The following is a 17,583-nucleotide window of genomic DNA, read 5'->3' as shown; positions in this document are numbered from 1 at the left end:
CTCCTTCATGTTTTTCCTATGAAGGACTGCAGGAGAGTTAGCTTCCCCAGTAAGTGAATAAAACAGCAGCTTGATTTTCTGCAGCTTTTAGGCTTTAGCAATGAGGAAATTGCTAAGTATATAAAATAAAGTAAGAAAACTCCTACACTCACTGTAGTTAGTGTGTGTATTTACTTAGTGTATTTCATAACAGAGAGGGAAAGCATTATTAGGCTAAATTGCCATAAAAAGAAGTTATCTGTAAAATAAAAGTTATGAATAGGTGCAATTCCATTCCCGAATTTAAAAAAATGGGTTGATTTCACAATCAGATACAGTATCAAATACAAATCATTCAGTGGAAATTCCATAGTTACATTATTCACAAGGAATGGATAGGGAGTAAATCCTAAAATCTCAGAGCTAGAAGGGGCATTAAAAGTCATCGAGTATTTCTAATGCTTGAATTCTTTCTACAATATCCCCCCCAAGTGGCTGCTTAGCCAATGCCTGAAAATTCCAGAAAAGGATTCCACATCAGACCATTCTACCTCTGGACAGAAAGTTCCTCAGGATGAGTAAAATGAGGTGAAATCTATCTATTTGTGAACTTTCCCCTCCCAGTCCTAGATATATTACTTGGATCCAAAGAGAGAAATCAAACCCTTATTCCAAATGTCCTTTCTTCCCAGTTACTTTTTAAATCATTCCTCATATGCTTTGGTTTCCAAAACCCCTTGGTCATACTGCTCTTGGTGCTTTGACATCACACATCATCATGGGTGACCAAGTCACTGCAAAACCATTAGTTCTGCTAGACATCACCTGGGCACAGGTAGAGGGACACATCAGAATCACCCATGAGGCTTTCTCCATCCAATGAAAGTTGCCCCTTCCTCATCTTCAAAAGGCATTTCAGGGGAAAGGGTGGTGAGATGGTAAAGCTGGATGAGTTCTACACATGATTCTGATACACCTCCCGAACTAAAAAGCATATCTGAACATACTTCAGATAAGATATAACGTTTTAATCACTTTTTCAATAAACCCACCCTACTGTCGAGTATATTGCACTTCAGTACCTCATCTTTAAAATGGCAAATGAAGGCACAGGTAGAGAATTACTTTTCATGATACAAAATAAAAGTTGGTTCCAAGGGTTTGAAGAATACAAAAGAATGATACATTTAAGTCCATGGAGTATCTCATGGGAAGGGGACTTCTTGACACTCACTCATTTTTTCTGCTTCTATTATGCAAAAGGCATCTAGCATAAGTGTTCCCACATATTGCTATCTGTGGATCCAAATGAGTACATTTACAAATGTAAAATAAATAAACTCTCAATATATTTAAATGAACATCTACTGCTTTTTACCTGGGGCCATTCCCCTCCTGAAGTGGCACGCCTTATTATTTCATTTATTGTGTTCTTTCGAGAATCTGGATCAACACGGGACACCAGCACTGGTTGAAGAGCTCGTAACAGTCCTTTAAAACAAATGAAAAGTCACACCCAAGTCATTTTTCTTTTTGGCTAAAGCTACCACAGTAATGATACTGGATAAATCATGAAACAAATTTTATGGCAAATTAAAATTTAGCAAATCAAAGAGGACAACTTAAAAAAAAAAAATTCCAATTCAAATTTTACTACAACATAGCTTTCGGTTTCAAAAGGAGAGGTGGATATTTACACCTAGAAAGATTTCATTGATTTAACAGAGGTTAGCAGCAAGAATACGAAAAGAAGCAAAGGCAATTTTCTCTCTCGGGGTCTTCTTCCTCAATTGACATTAAACCTGTGGAATATACTACCAGAATATCTTGTTTTATTTTAGCAATATCCTGAAAACTGATTATGTGAATTCACAGTACACATAAGCAGCGGGAATTAATATTGATTTCACTAAAATTTTTAGCACAACAGTCTAGTGAGTAGGTTACTTCCTAGGATGTGCAAAATCAACCTCAATTCACCAAAAATCTAGTGCTTAACTACTTTTCAGGAAAATGCCATATTACACAAAGCAAAGTGGTTACGCAGAAAAAAAAAAGAGAGAGAGAGAGAGTGTGTCTTTCTCAGCTGAATGACAAAGCTGCAAGAACTCCTATTATTTCTGCAGAGCACCAAGGCAGCATGAGGCCTTTCACACCCACTCTCTCATCGCTGGATGTTTGCAGTAACCCCGGGACAACACAGAGCAGTTACCTGGAAACTAACACCTTAGGGACAGACCAAAGGATCTGGTGGGAAAAACATTTCCCCTGCTTCATTATTTTTTATGGCAGGAAGCACTTATTCTTCCACATCATAATTTTCAAAGAGTTACACACTGGTCCCTCATGGAGATTTGGGGGCAATAACGAAGAAAACAGAGTTAGGAGAAAAGACTTAGCTTGTTTATCAGCCTAATACCCTGAAGAGAAATTCATGAAATAGCATGTAACCTGCGTTTTCGAAAATTCTTTGGTTCAGTTCTCTCTCTAAAGAAAAACCAAGTATGTTTGGTATTTGAAAACTGATCTGACTAGAAAGAGGTGACGGTTCACTGATGAAGGTAAGACTTAAGAAAAAAGATTATAAGGGTACAGATAGGGAAGTCTCTAATCTTTTTTGATTAAATTCATTCTTTCAATACGGTGCCTCATTAAAACAAAGGAAATATGTTTGAAATGTTTTATTTTAAAGTTTTTTAAAAGTCTACCAATGAAATACATGATTTTTTAAATTGAAAGCATGAGCAGGAAAATGTTTTATCTATGTTATCTTACAAGTACTTACTGCCAACCAGAGGGGCCTGTGCATTCTCATTTCGAGACACCATAGACGGTAAGCCAGCTATGACACAGGCAATCCCATCAAAGAACGTTGAGTGAGGGGCAACCACAAAAATTGGGGCTTCCACAGCATTTGCGACCTTTCCTTTCACAGTAACTATAAATCCCATTGAAAAGAACAAGGCACGACCCAGGAACTTCAAAACCGGCTGGGTAATTTTCCTTTGGAAAGAAATATAAAAAAGACCTAATTAGCTTGGCTAACTGTAGCTAACAGCAGGGCATCACTCTAAAACACAATATCAAAACAAACATGTCAGAACACTTTATTTTAAAATGTAGCTAAAAACAGCTAACATTTACATGCAGCTCTTGCTGCCAGACACTATTCTGAATACCTTAGAGTGCTTCATGTCTTTAATCATCAGCCCAATTTTATGAAATAGGTATTATTTACGATTACCCCCATTTTATGGCTGAGAAAACTGAGGCACAGAGAAGTAAAGTAATTTTCCCAGGGACATCTGGCTAATACATATCTCCATTATTCTGTGACTATAAAGTGACAAGAATGAATGTCCCCCACTGAGAAACCCAAATGAGTAATGCCCTTCAGAGAAGTCACCTTGGGAATCTCCACTTACTTAACAAAGATGCACTATCTCCCAAAACACTTTCAGAACTCTCATGCTAAAACTCTCTCCGACTTACTTGAGGAAAAAGTTTTTTTAAAGTAAGGTTTGTTATCTATACCATTACAGCTCTTAGATATCATCAAGAATCTTAAGAAGTGAATTTGCTAACTCGCCTTCTTAGAACAGAGATGCACTGAATTCCAGAAACCTAACCGTTTACTCTTTAAAAAGAAATCTATCATTAAGGATTAACTCATTCATCAAACTGTGCCAGGAACTGCGCTGGACACACAGGACAAGTAAAAGCCAGTCTCTGTCCTTGATAAACTCAATCAAGGGAAACAAAAACATACTCGTAGAAATGCAAACACGGGATGCACATCTCAGTACATGAATAAGCATATAGCTTTTCATGAAAAATAAAATACGTACATCTCCCATAAGACACCTAATGAGAAGTTTACAAATAGGCTTCCTATCTAATTCTCTCGACATTCTTATCACAATATAGGGAGGAGCTATTAAGCAACTAACTACCGAGGAAGTTCCCCTGACATTTACTTCACAGTAAGGAGAAGTGAGACACAGAAAGCCAAAGCGCTTTTCCGGAGGGCACAGGGAAATAACCGCACCCGCCTTCTTGTCCTGTAGTTTAGAGTTGAGATCTCTATGTAAGAATAAAAAGCTCACCCCTTCACAGAATTTCCATACCGCCTACTTTTGATTTATAGTGATGTAGCTTCTAACAACTACATTCCAAAGTATCCCAAATTCAGGGCCATAAACACCTTTATTTAAATGTCTAAAAAGTGACCAAAAGTCTGGTGCTGCATAATAACTTCAACGTTACCTATTTGAGACGAGGTAGAGATCCTGGCTTAATTAACAAAAGCAGAACTTTCTTTTCTAACAGTTGTTACATCTGTTTTCTGGATTCTTAGACTGTTTCTTCCATCATCATAGGTTTTCATAGCCCATTAACAATAGACACCAAAGAAATAATTGAAAGGAATTGGTGGGTCATGAAAACAGCCCTTGAAGTTTTTTTTTTTTTTTTTTTAATAACATGCAACCTTGAATGTTATTTTTTAAAAAAACAAAGGAACATGATTTTCAGGGATTGAGGTGGCATTAGTTCTCTGGGGGTCATCACCAGCATCAGATTCAGCTTCACTTCAAACCAGCCTTGTGTTTAATATTGACATTTGCTTACTAGAACATGAATCGAACAGCAAACTGCATATTTCTTGAAAAGTTTCTAGAACATTGTTTTTCAAAATTTTTGGAGTACATATTCTCATTTCAGGTTTGGATGAAAGGAATAAATGCTTATGTAGAAAAAAAAACATGTGCAAGTTCAGAGTTCAACAGTACCCTAAAACCCATCTATGGATTTCACAGATGGATTCCTATGAAATCCACGGAGTCCACAGTAGGAGCTCACACTTTCAGGACACACAGATGGTGGTAATTTGGTTCTGCCAAAGAGGAATGAACTTTTACCAGTAATTTTGTTAATTCACCATCAGTCTCTTTTCTAATACCATGCTAATTAGATAGAGCTTGAGAAGCAGTTCCATTTTGCCTCAATGCTAACATTTTAAAAAGCTGGGCTAGGGGCCAGCCCACTGGTGTAGCGGTTAATGTTCGTGAACTCTGTTTTGGCAGCCCAGGGTTCGTGGGTTCAGATCCTGGGTGTAGACCCACACACTGCTCATCGAGCCATGCTGTGGCGGTGTCCCACATACAAAATAGAGGAAGATTAGCACAGATCTTAGCTCAGGGACAATCTTCCTTACCAAAAAAGAAAAAAAAAGCTAGGCTATAATAATAATTAAACTTTTATTAATAATCACTATATAATTGATCCAATTAATTACACCACTGCAGAAAATATGTAGCTATTATAGGGGGACAAAATCAAATGTGAAAACTGAGGAAGGACAAAAGAAAGCCAGGTATGTTTCAGCTGTACTGGTTTCAGGTACACTAATTGAGTCTTTCAGAACCAGGGATCTACCACTTTTTGGCAATAACTCAGAAAACAAAATATTTTGATATTAGGAAATTATAATTTCAATCATACTGTGCTTGGGCAGTAATTTCTACATAAGATAAATTAAGAAGAGTTTCACCTGAGAAAAATAAATGATTCAAATTGAATGGGTAGCAGTTAGATAAAACTACTGATCACTGACTAAACTATGATAGACTCTTCTTTAACTCGATTTACCTAATATTTAGACATAACTATTTCTTACCTCCTCCAACCAGTTACTGGGTGGGTCAGCTTTTCAGGACAGCATGCTGTTGAAATCGCAGCAAATGGCCATGCCAGTAATAAAATTAATGCAACCAATAAGGCACGAATTGGAAGCAGGATAATTCCAAGAAAGAAAATCTGAAAGTCAAAGTTGATAAAAATAGATGAAGCGACATTATTTTAATGCTGTGGCTATCAAACAGAAACATGCAAGAGGAAAGTTTTATGGTACTCATGCGCTCACTCCAGGATAACTGAGGATTACCCTGTACCAGACAAGGATCTGAGCACAATGAAAAGTAAGACTTTGTATCTGGCCTCATAAAGTCTACTATGTAGCAAAAGAAACTGAAGAAAACCAAGTACTACAAGACAACTTGACCAATGAAAGTGAATAGAGGATGCTGGGGGATAAAGAAAAGTATGTCTGACGCAGCAGTCAGGCATAAGCTTCCGGGAAGAGTTGAAGCTGAACAGTCTTGAAAGACAAGCAGAAGCTGGCAAAGTAAGAGGGGCAAATAGCTTTTGGAGAGCTATAAATTGAAGGAGGGTGTTAATAACGGCATTAGAGTGTGAAGAAGTAAATGCATCATTTTATTTACCTGCCTGTCCTTTATGGGGGAGGAAAAAATAAAAATAATAAAAAAGTAAGAATAAGAATGAAAACTAAGTAAATAAGAATAGCAAATAATATGTGAATGCTTACTATGTACAAGGCAATCTAAGCACTTGGTACATAGTAACTTATTTGATTCTTACAGCCTTAAGTTTTATTACATACAACAAAGTGCATGGCACAGAGTTAAGTTAAACTGCATAAGATCACACAGTTACTAAGTGGCTTTTAAGTGAAATTAGCTGTCCTTATGTACATCAAATTATCTTTTTTTCTCTATTGGCCAATTACACTACTCAAACAGTGCTGTCTTTCTTCTGTCTTTACTGGCCCTTAATATGAATCTGAGCACATCAAATAATTTAGGAGAAACACCAGAAACATTCTACTTATCTGTCAAATTATTGACAGATATAATTTAATCTGTTAAATTATTTGTGTGCAGGTGTGTGTGTTTGAAGTAAAAATTACATACAAGGAAATGTATAAATTTTAAATGTATAATTCAACAAGTTTTCATGAATGTATATTCTTGTAACCACCACTCCAATCAAGATACAGAAAACTTCTACCACCCAGAAAGCTGCCTTGTGCCTCTTCCAGTCAGTCCTTACCCTCTTGGGCAACCAAGGCTGAATTTCTATCACCATAGGTTAGTTTTGTCTGTTCTTGAACATCATTTAAATGGAATCATACCTTACGCATTCTTCTGTATCTATCTTCTTCCACTTAACATAATGTTTCTGAAATTCAACTATGTTGTTTTATAGATCAGTAATTCATTCTTTTTGATTGCAGAGTATTATTCTGCTGGGGGACTATATGACAATTTGCTTATCTATTATCCTGTTGCTGAACATAGGCCCCAGTTGTGGGCTATTACAAAAAAGCCACTACGGACATCCTTGTAGAAGCCTTTTCGTGGATATTTGTTTTCATTTCTCTTAGGTAAATACCTAGAAGTGGAATTGCTGGGTCCTAGATGTAGTTTATAAGAAACTGCCAAAGAGTTTTCCAAAGTATCATTTTAAAGTGTATGTCTGAGAATTTCAGTCATTGTACATCCATGACAAAGTTTGGTCTTGGCAGTATTTTTAAAAAATCAACTTCATTAAGGCATAATTTACATAAAATAAGATGCACCTATTTTAAGTGTACATAAATTATGAGTTTTTCAAACACCACCACTCTGCAAACACCACCACAATCAAGATATAGAACATTTCCATCACCCAAAAAGGTTCCCTCGTGCCTCTCTGCAGTCAACACACCCTCCCTGGCCCTTGGCAACTACTGATGGGCTTTCTCTCACCATAGATTTGCCTGCTCTAGATTGTCATATAAATGAAATCACACAGTATATGTTCTTTTATGTCTGGCTTCTTTCACTCAATATGTTTGAGATTGAACCATGTTGTTGGATGTATCAGTAGTAAAGTCTTTTTAACTGCAGAGTATTATTCCACTGTATGACTGTGTCACAATTCATTTAACCATTCACCCGTTCATGGACATTAGTCCTATTATAAGCTCTTAGCCATTATGAACATAGCTCCTGTGAACATTAATGTTCAAGTCTCTGTGTGGACACACATTTTCATTTCCTTGGAAGTGAATATGTTAGGTTAGGGTATGCTTAACTTTGTAAGAAACTTCAAACTGCTTCTAACTAATTCCATTAAATGTCTATGAATTGGGAGCATCTTTGCTGGATTTTTCGTTTCTAACATTTTCCAAAGTGGTTGTACCATTTTATGTCTTCACCAACAAAGTGTGAAAGTTCCCACTGCTCCACACACTCACCAACAGTCGACGTTGTCAGTCTCTGTAGCCATGCAACTGGTTGTAAAATGCTATCTCGTTGTAGCTTTAATTGACATTTCCTTGATGAACAATTATCTTGGGCACATCTTCCGGGTGCTTATTGGTCATTCTTTTAACTCCTTACGTTAAGTATCTGTTCAAGTCTTTGATCCCTTTTTATTGGGTTGTTAGTCTGTTTCTTATCAATTTGTAGGATTTCTTTATATGTTCTATATAGAAGCCCTTTGTCAGTATATGTATTGAAAACACTTTCTTCCATTCCATGGCTTGCCTTTTCATTTTCTTAATGGTATCTTTGGATGAGAAGAATTTAATTCTGATGAAGACTAATCTGTCAATTTTTATTTTATGTTTAGTTTTCTGTGTCCTTTCTAAGAAATCTTTACCTTCCTCAAGGTCATGAAGGTATTTAATATTTCCTTCTTCTAGAAGCTGTATGGTTTCAGTTTTTAATGTTTCTATCTATAATCCCTCTTAAATTACTTTGTGTGTGTGGTATGCAGTAGGGATCAAGGTTCATTTTTATCCATAGATTTATCGAGTTGTTTCAGCACCATTTGTTGAAAAGACTTGACATTCCCCAGTGAATTTTCTTGGCAACTTTGTCAAAAGTCAGTCAAACATTTATGTGTGGGCTCCCCATTCTGTTCCACTGATCTAGTCATCTATCCTTCTGTCGATACCCTAGTCTCTTAACTGCTGTAGCTTGTATTAAGTCTTGAAATCAAGTACTATGTGTCCTGCAACTTTTTTTCTTCAAACTTTTTTGGACTAATCTAGATCCTTTGCATTTCCACATAAATTTCTGAACTACTTTTCCAGTTTCCACACACAAAGCAAACCTGTAGGAATTTTTATGGGAATTTCAATGAATCTACAGATCAATTTGGGAGGAATTATCTTAACATTATTGATTCTTTCAACTTATAAACATGTTGTATCTCTCCATTAATGTAAATCTCCATTAATTTCTCACAACAGCATTTGGTTGTTCTCAGTGTAGTGGTCTTACATGTTTTTGGTTAAATATATTCCTAAGTGTTTAATGTTATTTTATTGCTATTGTAAAGGAGATTACTTAATTTCACTTTGCAATTGCTTGCTGCCAGTATATAGACATAAAATTGATTTTAAATCTTAACCTTGTGTCCCACTACCTAGCCAAGTTCACTTATTAGATCTAGTAAGTAGCTGTTTTGCAGATTCCTTAGATTGCATTATGTTCTACATATACAAGCATGTCATCTGTGAATAAAGACAGTTATACTTTTTCCTCTCTAACCTGTATGTCTTTTATTTCTTTTTCTTAACTCATTGCACCGGCTAGGACCCCTGGTACAAAGTAGAATACAAGCTGTGAACAAGATATTTCTCTTGTTCCCAACCTTTGGGGGAACAGTTTCTATATTTCAGTATCATGATGTTAGCTGTAGGTGTTTCATAGATGCCCTTTATTACACTGAGAGAGCTCCCTTTCATTCCTATTTTACTGAGATTTTTTTTTTTAAAACATTAACGGATGTTGAATTTTGTCAAATGAGTTAACAAAATTTCTACATCTACTAAAATGATTGTATGCTTATTGTATGTTCTGCTAATATGAATTATACTGAAATAGAACTTTTTGTATGTTAAACCAACCTTGTATTCCTGGGATTAACCAAATTTGGACAGGATATATTATCCTTTCCACATATGGCTGTATTGGACCTGTTGATATTTTGCTAAGGGTTCTTATATCTGTGATTGTGAAGGAAATTGGTCTACAATTTCCTTTTATTATATTATCTTTTTCAGGTTTTAGTATCAGGTAATGCTAGCCACATATATCTTTGTATGTTGTGTCTTCATTTTCATTTATCTCAAAGTATTTACTAATTTTTCTTATGATTTCTGCTTCGAACCCCTGGTTATTTAGGAGTGTGTGATTTAATTTCCACATATTTGTGAAGTTTCTTCTGTTACTGACTGCTAATTTCAACCCATTGTGGTTGAAGAGCATACTGTGTATTACTGCAATCTGTCTACATTTATTGAGACTTGCTCTATGGCCTAATATAATTGCCTATCTTGGAGAATGTTATGTGAGTACTTGAGAAGAATGTGTTTTCTGCTGTTTTTGGGTGAACTGTTTCATTTACATCTGCTGCGTATGGTAGGTTATAACGTTTTTCAAGCTTCTATTTCCTTGTTGATATTCTGCTTCACTGTTCTACCACTACTGAAAGTGGGGAATTGATGTCTCTAACTACTATTGTTGAATTGTCTATTTCTTCCTTCCGTCTGTCAGTTTTGCTTTGTGTATTTGGGGCTTTGGTGTTAGGTACACATATGGTTATAATTGCTATATCTTCTTGATGAATCAACCCTTTTATCATTATAAAATGTCCTCCTTTATCTCTAGCAACAATTTCAGTCTTTTTTTAAATCTTTTTTTGTCTTGCTTTTTCTCTTCAAATCCCCCTAGTACACAGTTGTATATTTTTTAGTTGTGGGTCCTTCTGGTTGTGGCATGTGGGACGCTGCCTCAACATGGCCTGCTGAGTGGTGCCATGTCTGCACCCAGGATCTGAACCGGTGAAACCCTGGGCTGCCAAAGCAGAGCGTGCGAACTTAACCACTTGGCCACAGGGCTGGCCCCCAATTTCAGTCTTAAAGTCTATTTCATTTAATATTAATATAGCCCCTCCAGTTCTCTCTTGGTTACTGTTTGTATGGCATATCCTTATCCTTCCTTTTACTTTCAACCTAGTTGGGTATTTGAATCTGAGGTCTTTTTTAGACAGCATATAATTGGATTACGTATTTTTAGCCATTCTGCCAATCTCTGCCTTTTAATTAGTTTAATCCATTTATACTTAATGTGATTGCTGATAAGGTAAGATTTATATGTGTTTTTTTGCTATTTCCTTTCTGTATAGCTTGTCTTTTTCATTTCTCTATTTCTTCATTGCCACATTCTTTTATGTTAAATATATATTACCTAGTATACCATTTTAATTTCCTTATCATTTCTTTTACTATATTTTAAAATTTATTTTCTTAGCGGTTGCCCTAAGTGTTCCCATCTTCACTTATAATAATCCAGTTTGGATTAATATCAATTTAATTGTAATAGTACAGAAAAATTGTGCTCCTATAGCTCCATTCCCTCCCTACTCCTGTTTGCCATTATTGTCATATAAATTACATCTTTATATATTATATGTCCATCAACAGAGACTTATAATTATTGCTTTATGTACTCGTCTTTTTATTCTAAAGATTGGCACCTGAGCTAACCTCTGTTGCCAATCTCTTTTTTTTCTTCTTCTTCTTCTCCCCAAAGCCCCCCAGTACATAGTTGTATATTCTAGTTGTAGGTCCTTCTGATTGCACTGTGTGGGACACCGCCTCAGCATGGCTTGATGAGCCACGCCATGTCCATGCCCAGGATCTGAACTGGCGAAACCCTGGGCCACTGAAGTGGAGCATGTGAATTTAACCACTTGGCCACAGAGGTGGTTCCTGTAGCTGTCTTTAAGATCAGTTAGAAGACAAAAGGATTTACAAATAAAAATTTATATGTATACTCTCTTTCATATTTATACATGCAGTTACCTTTACCAGTATTCTACTTCTTCATGTAATTTGAGTTACTCACTAGTGTCCTTTCATTTCAGCCTGAAGGACTCCCCTTAGTATCACTTTCAGGTCATGTGTGCCAGTGACAAATTCTCTGCTTTTGTTAATTTCTCCTTCATCTTTGAAGGATAGTTTTTCTGGCTATACAACTCTTGGTTGGCAATCTCTACTTTTAGCACTTTGAATATGTCATCCTTCTGCCTTGTGGCCTCTCTGGTTCCTGATGAACAATCAGACATTAATCTTATTGAGGATTCCTTGTATGATGAATTGTTTCTCTTCCTGCTTTCAAGATTCTTTCTCTTTGGTTTTCAATAATGATTATGACATGTCTAGGTGTAGATATCTTTGAATTTATTCTACTTGGATTCGTTGAGCTTCTTGGATATGCAGATTAACGTTTTTCATCAAATTGGCAAGTTTTCAGCCAAAAGTTTGAAGTTTTCTTCAAATATTCTTTCTGTCTCTTTCTCTCCCTTCTCCTTCCAAGATTCCCATTATGCTTATGTTGGTACACTTAACAGTGTTCTACAGGCCTCTGAGGCTCTGTTTATTTCTCTTCATCCTTTTTTCTTTCTGTTCCTCAGACTAAATAATCTCAATTGACCTATCTTTAAGTTTACTGATTCTTTCTTCTGTTTGCTCGAGTCTGCTATTGAGCCCCTATGGTGAATTTTTCAATTCAGCTATTCTACTTTTCAACTCCACACTTTCTCTTTGGTTCTTTTTTTATAATTTCTATCTCTATTGATATTCTCCATTTGGTGGCACACTGTCTCATATTTTCCTTTGGTTCATTAGACATAGTCTCCTTCAGTTATTTAAACATATTTAAAGTCTTTGGCTAGCAGGTACAACATCCAGGCATCCTCAGTAATAGTTTGTATTGACTCCTTTTTTCCCTATATATGGGATATTTTTATTGCTCTTTGCATATCCTGCAATTTTTTGTTGAAAATTGAACATTTTAAAGAATATAACACAGAAACTGAAAATCAGGCTGTTTGTTGTTGCTATTTGTTTGTTTAGTGACTTTTATGAACTAATTCCGTAAAGTCTGTATTGTTTGTCCTGTGTGGCTACTGAAATCTCTGATCAGATAGCTTAGTAGTTAGGTAATGATTAGATAGAGATTTCCTTAAGTTCACGGAGCCAATAAGTTTCCCAGTGTTTGCAAAGGGTCTCTGTGCACATGTTGGGGTGGACCTTCAACACAGCCAGGTGGAAGTTCCCAACTCTGTGTTAGCTTTTACTTCCTGTTTGAACAGAGCCTAAAGGTTGGCCAGAGGTGAGAGCTTAGGGTATCTTTGGGTCTTTTCAGGGCATGTGTGTAGCCATGGGCATGCACACAGGCCTATGCATTTGGATGGCCTTCTAGATTCCCAAGAATATTTCAAAGTTTTCCAAAGTCCCCTATGGACATCTCATTCCCTAGATTTTTCTTGTAAGCTTTTTGGTTAGCTTACTGTTTGCTCCAGTCACTATTCACTGCCTCAGACAGCTGTGATGTTAGGCATTTGCCTCTGATTGTTTTTGACAAAGACCACTGGAGAAAAGACCATTTGCAGTGGTGAGCTCCAAGGAGAGTCAAATAAAGATAGCTTTGCAAATCACCAAAAAATAATCCTGACTGCAAGAAACGACCATGGCATAGACCTTGAAGAGAGAGTTGAAATTAGGCTATAACACATTCCTATAAGATTTACTCATATTCACAATGAGCAGCTTCTATGGATTTTAATTAAATAAGTTGTCAAATATCAGGCAACTCTTTTTTTCTGTGCCATTTCCAGATTTGCAACAACTAATAGTACTTAATAAACTAATTCTGAGTAACTCTTTGATAACTTAAGAGGATTCTCCATCGTATTTCCATTTGATAATATGTCATCTCTATAGGGGGGGCTTCTTTTAACACTCTATCAGGATTACCCTCTTCTCTGGATTTCACTCATAGCACTTATTAAAACACGGAATTATATATTTTTGAATTTGGCTAACTTTTTCAGTGAAATATCAGCTTAGATAGGCGAGGTCTTTATTTCTCTTGTTCACTGCTATACCTCCAGAGAATGGCATTGTGCCTGGCTCATAGCAGGCATTCAACAAATATTTTTGGTATGGTAAATGATCCTACAATTACAACCAAACATTTCAATTCCATATTCTATTGAGAACATGAAACCTAGGCCATTACTTTCCACACCACTAAGTAGCAGACCCTTAGTCAAGAAGAGGAGGGGAGGTGCAAAGCTAAGCCCTATAATGAGGTGCAAAAGTGACAAGAGTCCTTAAACAAGACACTGATCATCATTCAAGATTAAATTTAGTCTGAATTAATCATATTAAGTCACACTTAAATGAAAGTATATCCATCATTTAAACTGGATAATATAGACAACATTGTTTTTCAATCATATCTATTTAAATCTTCCCCTTACTCAGACCATTGAAGCCACTGAAATCCCTTTGGTATTTCTGATCTATATAGATTTTTAATTTTTTAAAGAATAACCGCACTATATGCAATTCCATTCAATCCTAGTAGGAATTTTTAACTACAGTATACAATTTGTAGACAAAAAATAGTACATGGTAACTATTAATATAAGATCAGCAAACAATACCAGATTCTTTCACCTATTATCTCACTTACTTTTAACTCTTCGATGTATTATTATTCCAACTTAATAGATGAGGAAAGTCAAGTTCAGAGAGGTTGAATGACTTGGCTAAAGTCATACAAGTAACAAACAACAGGGCCTGAGCAGGTGCTCTGACTAAGACTAGTGGTCTTTCCGTTAACACACAGCTCTTAAAGAGCTATTTGGAAGTGCTCTCTAAACAATAATGGCCATACTACAAAAAACCTTAATTTACTCTAGGTCCAATACTTATAAATATGCCACTTTAATCCTTCCTCCAAAATACAAAGCCAAATTGATAGACATACTTTCATTTAAGTATGACTGATTGGACTAAGTCAGATGAAAATTAATCTTGGATGATAATGTATTTAGAAGTGTTTCAGAAGTTTTAAGATATAAAGGGAGTATCTATCCACTTAAAGACCTGAAGATCAAATTTTTAAACACTCGTTTCTTTACAAAGAGGTATTACCACATTCATTATCTTCTTCCTCTCTCACACCCTTCTTCAACCGGACATGCAACTACCACGACCCTAACCACCACCCCACACTGCCTAGCCGAGCACTTAACCTGCCTCCACTGTAGAGGACAATGGTCTCAGTACACACATGTAGCCTGTGCAAAAATTACACTATTTCAAATCCAAAGTAAAGAAATGTGTGAGATGGACAGGAAAACATCAAAACCATCTTTGCATGCAGAGCACACAGGACACACACAGCCTGCATAGTCTATCTTGTTCTTTGATCACTAACTTCACAAAGAGGAAGTCCAAAACACGAACGTAACTGCTAATGGTAAAAGCAGCACTTTACAAGAAAAGGGAAAGGAAAAGAAACTTCCTTTTTGCAGATAGCCATTTTGAAGAATGGAAGAAAGTCTGGGCTACCTCTCTTCCTTGAATCCAGGAGAAGTGTTTGGGTGAAGACTGATTCAGGACCAAAAACTGTTAAACACCTTAAGTTGACCCACATTATCCCTTTTCCCGGATTCCGGTTTCCTCCCCTTGATGCCCCTGCTTAGCTAGATCAACCCAGCCTGACTTGTTCTAATTCCAGACCTGGGCTCTCTGCCTTCTCCCTTACTTTTCTCATCCCAGACTGACTCCTTAAGAAAAGACTTCCCAAACCCACTCTCCTGTGGCAGATGGGTCTTCCACTGTTCTCTCAGAGACTCGAGTGGAAATTCTTCTCATGCGTTTACTCCCCTTCTCAGCAGGGAATGTTTCCTCTGCCACTGGCCTGCTCAGCCCCCTCCAGATTAGGACCCGCCTCTCAGACCCACATGTTCTTTGCAACTTTTCTTCTCACACACACCCTCAGACCATCCTCCACGTGCCCTCAACTCTCAGACCCACATCTGCGCCCCTTGCAGACTCAGGGCCCCTTCAAAAGAGCCCCCCCTCTCAGATCTACATTTCCTTCCTCAGAGCCTTTGCTTCCCAGACTCACGCCCCCCTCAGACCACCTCCTCTGTCAGACCCACACACCTCCCCTGGATCTGCCTCCTCAGACCCATGCTCCTCAACTGGATCTGCTTCCATCGTGAGACTCATGTGCCTCTCCTGGATCTGCCTCACCTGTTAGACCCACGCACCTCACCTGGATCTGCCTCCCCTGTTAGACCCACGCCCCTCTCCTGGATCTGCCTCCGCTCCCAGACCCACGCGCCTCACCTGGATGTGCCTCCTCTCTCAGACCCACGCCCCTCTCCTGGATCTGCCTCCTCTCTCAGACCCACGCCCCTCTCCTGGATCTGCCTCCTCTCTCAGACCCACGCCCCTCTCCTGGATCTGCCTCCTCTCTCAGACCCACGCCCCTCTCCTGGATCCGCCTCCTCTCTCAGACCCACGCCCCTCACCTGGATCCGTCCCCTCTCTCAGACCCACGCCCCTCACCTGGATCTGCCTCCTCTCTCAGACCCACGCCCCTCAGCTGGATCCGTCCCCTCTCTCAGACCCACGCCCCTCAGCTGGATCCGTCCCCTCTCTCACACCCACGATCCTCACCTGGATCTGGCTCCGCTCCCAGACCCACGCGCCTCACCTGGATGCGCCTGGCCGTGCCCATCCGCGTCTGCTGCACAAAGGGGTTGGGCACGGGCGGCGGGAAGAAGGACGCCTGGCGGGGCACCATGAGCCGCCGCAGCCCCGCGTTGCCGACGCCCGCGCCTGGCACCGTGGCGGCCACCGCCGCCGCCTCTGCGCACCTGCTCATGGCCAAGCCGGGCGTTGGACCAACGCAGAGCTAGCGGCAGGCGCGAGCGGGAGCTGCCCGGGAACCCAGGCAGAGGCGCCGCTGCGCAGGCGCCGGAGTTACCTAAAGAGCCGGGTCTCGCCCCGCCCCTCCGGCTCGGAACCCAGGCCCTGGCCCCACCCCCTGAGCGCTGGCCCCACCCTTTTAGGTATGCGGCTCTTCCTCTTTGGCAACATAGCTCCGCCCCTTGGAAGCGAATGTCTTTGCTACAGAGCAACGCCCCCCCAGTGAGAGTTTAGGCAGAGTCTCGGCCTGAGGGTCAGGCCGACCAGGACTACCAATCTCTTTTACTGGCTCAGTGACGTTGGCCACATCACTGTCTCCGTGAGCCTCAGTTGCCCCCTTCTGTAAAACGTGGATAAACAGAACTTGGATAAACAGAACCTGAATCCAGCAACTCCAGGAGCAATCCCTAGGCTGTTCCATTAAAGTGAGTTAATATATCCGGGGTGGGTTTTGTTTTATGTGTTTGATTTCTGGCGTATGTTTTGTTTTTGCTCAAACCAGTTTGAGTTGGATGTTTATCACTTACAGCTGAAATTGATACCAGGAGTGAAATCTGTTTAGCTCACAACATGGATTGACAGTGGGGAGATGGTTCTCCAAAGGGAAATTCAGGTATTACTAGAAAAAGGCAAAAACAGCTATTGCCCTCCTTCCTAGATGAGGAACCGGGCCCCTAAAAGGGAAATAACTTGGGCTGTGGCTCCATTTCACCCTGAGAAATTTCAAGGGCCTGTCTGGACCTATCTGGGTGGTTGGGCAGGGGGAGGAGAGGGATTTTCCCAGGACCTGAGACCACTAGTCAAGCCCTGAGTGGCTGAGAAGCAGAGGATGGCGATGCTGATCACTGCTCACAGCGGGCTGGAGGCCACGGTGGGAATCTGCGTCTGGACCCTGGGACAGTTGCTCCTTCAAACTTACCCACTGTAGGATCTCAGAATGCCAACCCTGC

At 39.1% G+C, this 17,583-nt stretch overlaps 1 protein-coding gene across 1 annotated transcript in view; it reads right to left on the bottom strand.

Annotated features, from left to right (window-relative positions):
• Positions 1 to 16,733, bottom strand: part of LPCAT2 (lysophosphatidylcholine acyltransferase 2) — a 64,413-nt gene extending 47,680 nt beyond the window's left edge. Inside the window, exons 1-4 of the mRNA XM_023637009.2 lie at positions 16,419 to 16,733; positions 5,657 to 5,796; positions 2,765 to 2,982; positions 1,358 to 1,470 (exon numbers count right to left, since the gene is read on the bottom strand). Coding sequence (XP_023492777.1) covers positions 1,358 to 1,470; positions 2,765 to 2,982; positions 5,657 to 5,796; positions 16,419 to 16,589 — 642 coding nt within the window. The 5' untranslated portion in view covers positions 16,590 to 16,733. The remainder of the gene's footprint in view (positions 1 to 1,357; positions 1,471 to 2,764; positions 2,983 to 5,656; positions 5,797 to 16,418) is intronic.
• Positions 16,734 to 17,583: the final 850 nt, after the last annotated feature.

Source organism: Equus caballus, chromosome 3, assembly GCF_041296265.1.
Source record: "Equus caballus isolate H_3958 breed thoroughbred chromosome 3, TB-T2T, whole genome shotgun sequence".
NCBI classification, from domain to species: domain Eukaryota; kingdom Metazoa; phylum Chordata; class Mammalia; order Perissodactyla; family Equidae; genus Equus; species Equus caballus.
The sequence above is the reverse complement of the archived record's forward strand: the minus strand, read 5'-3'. Positions and strand labels throughout refer to the sequence as shown.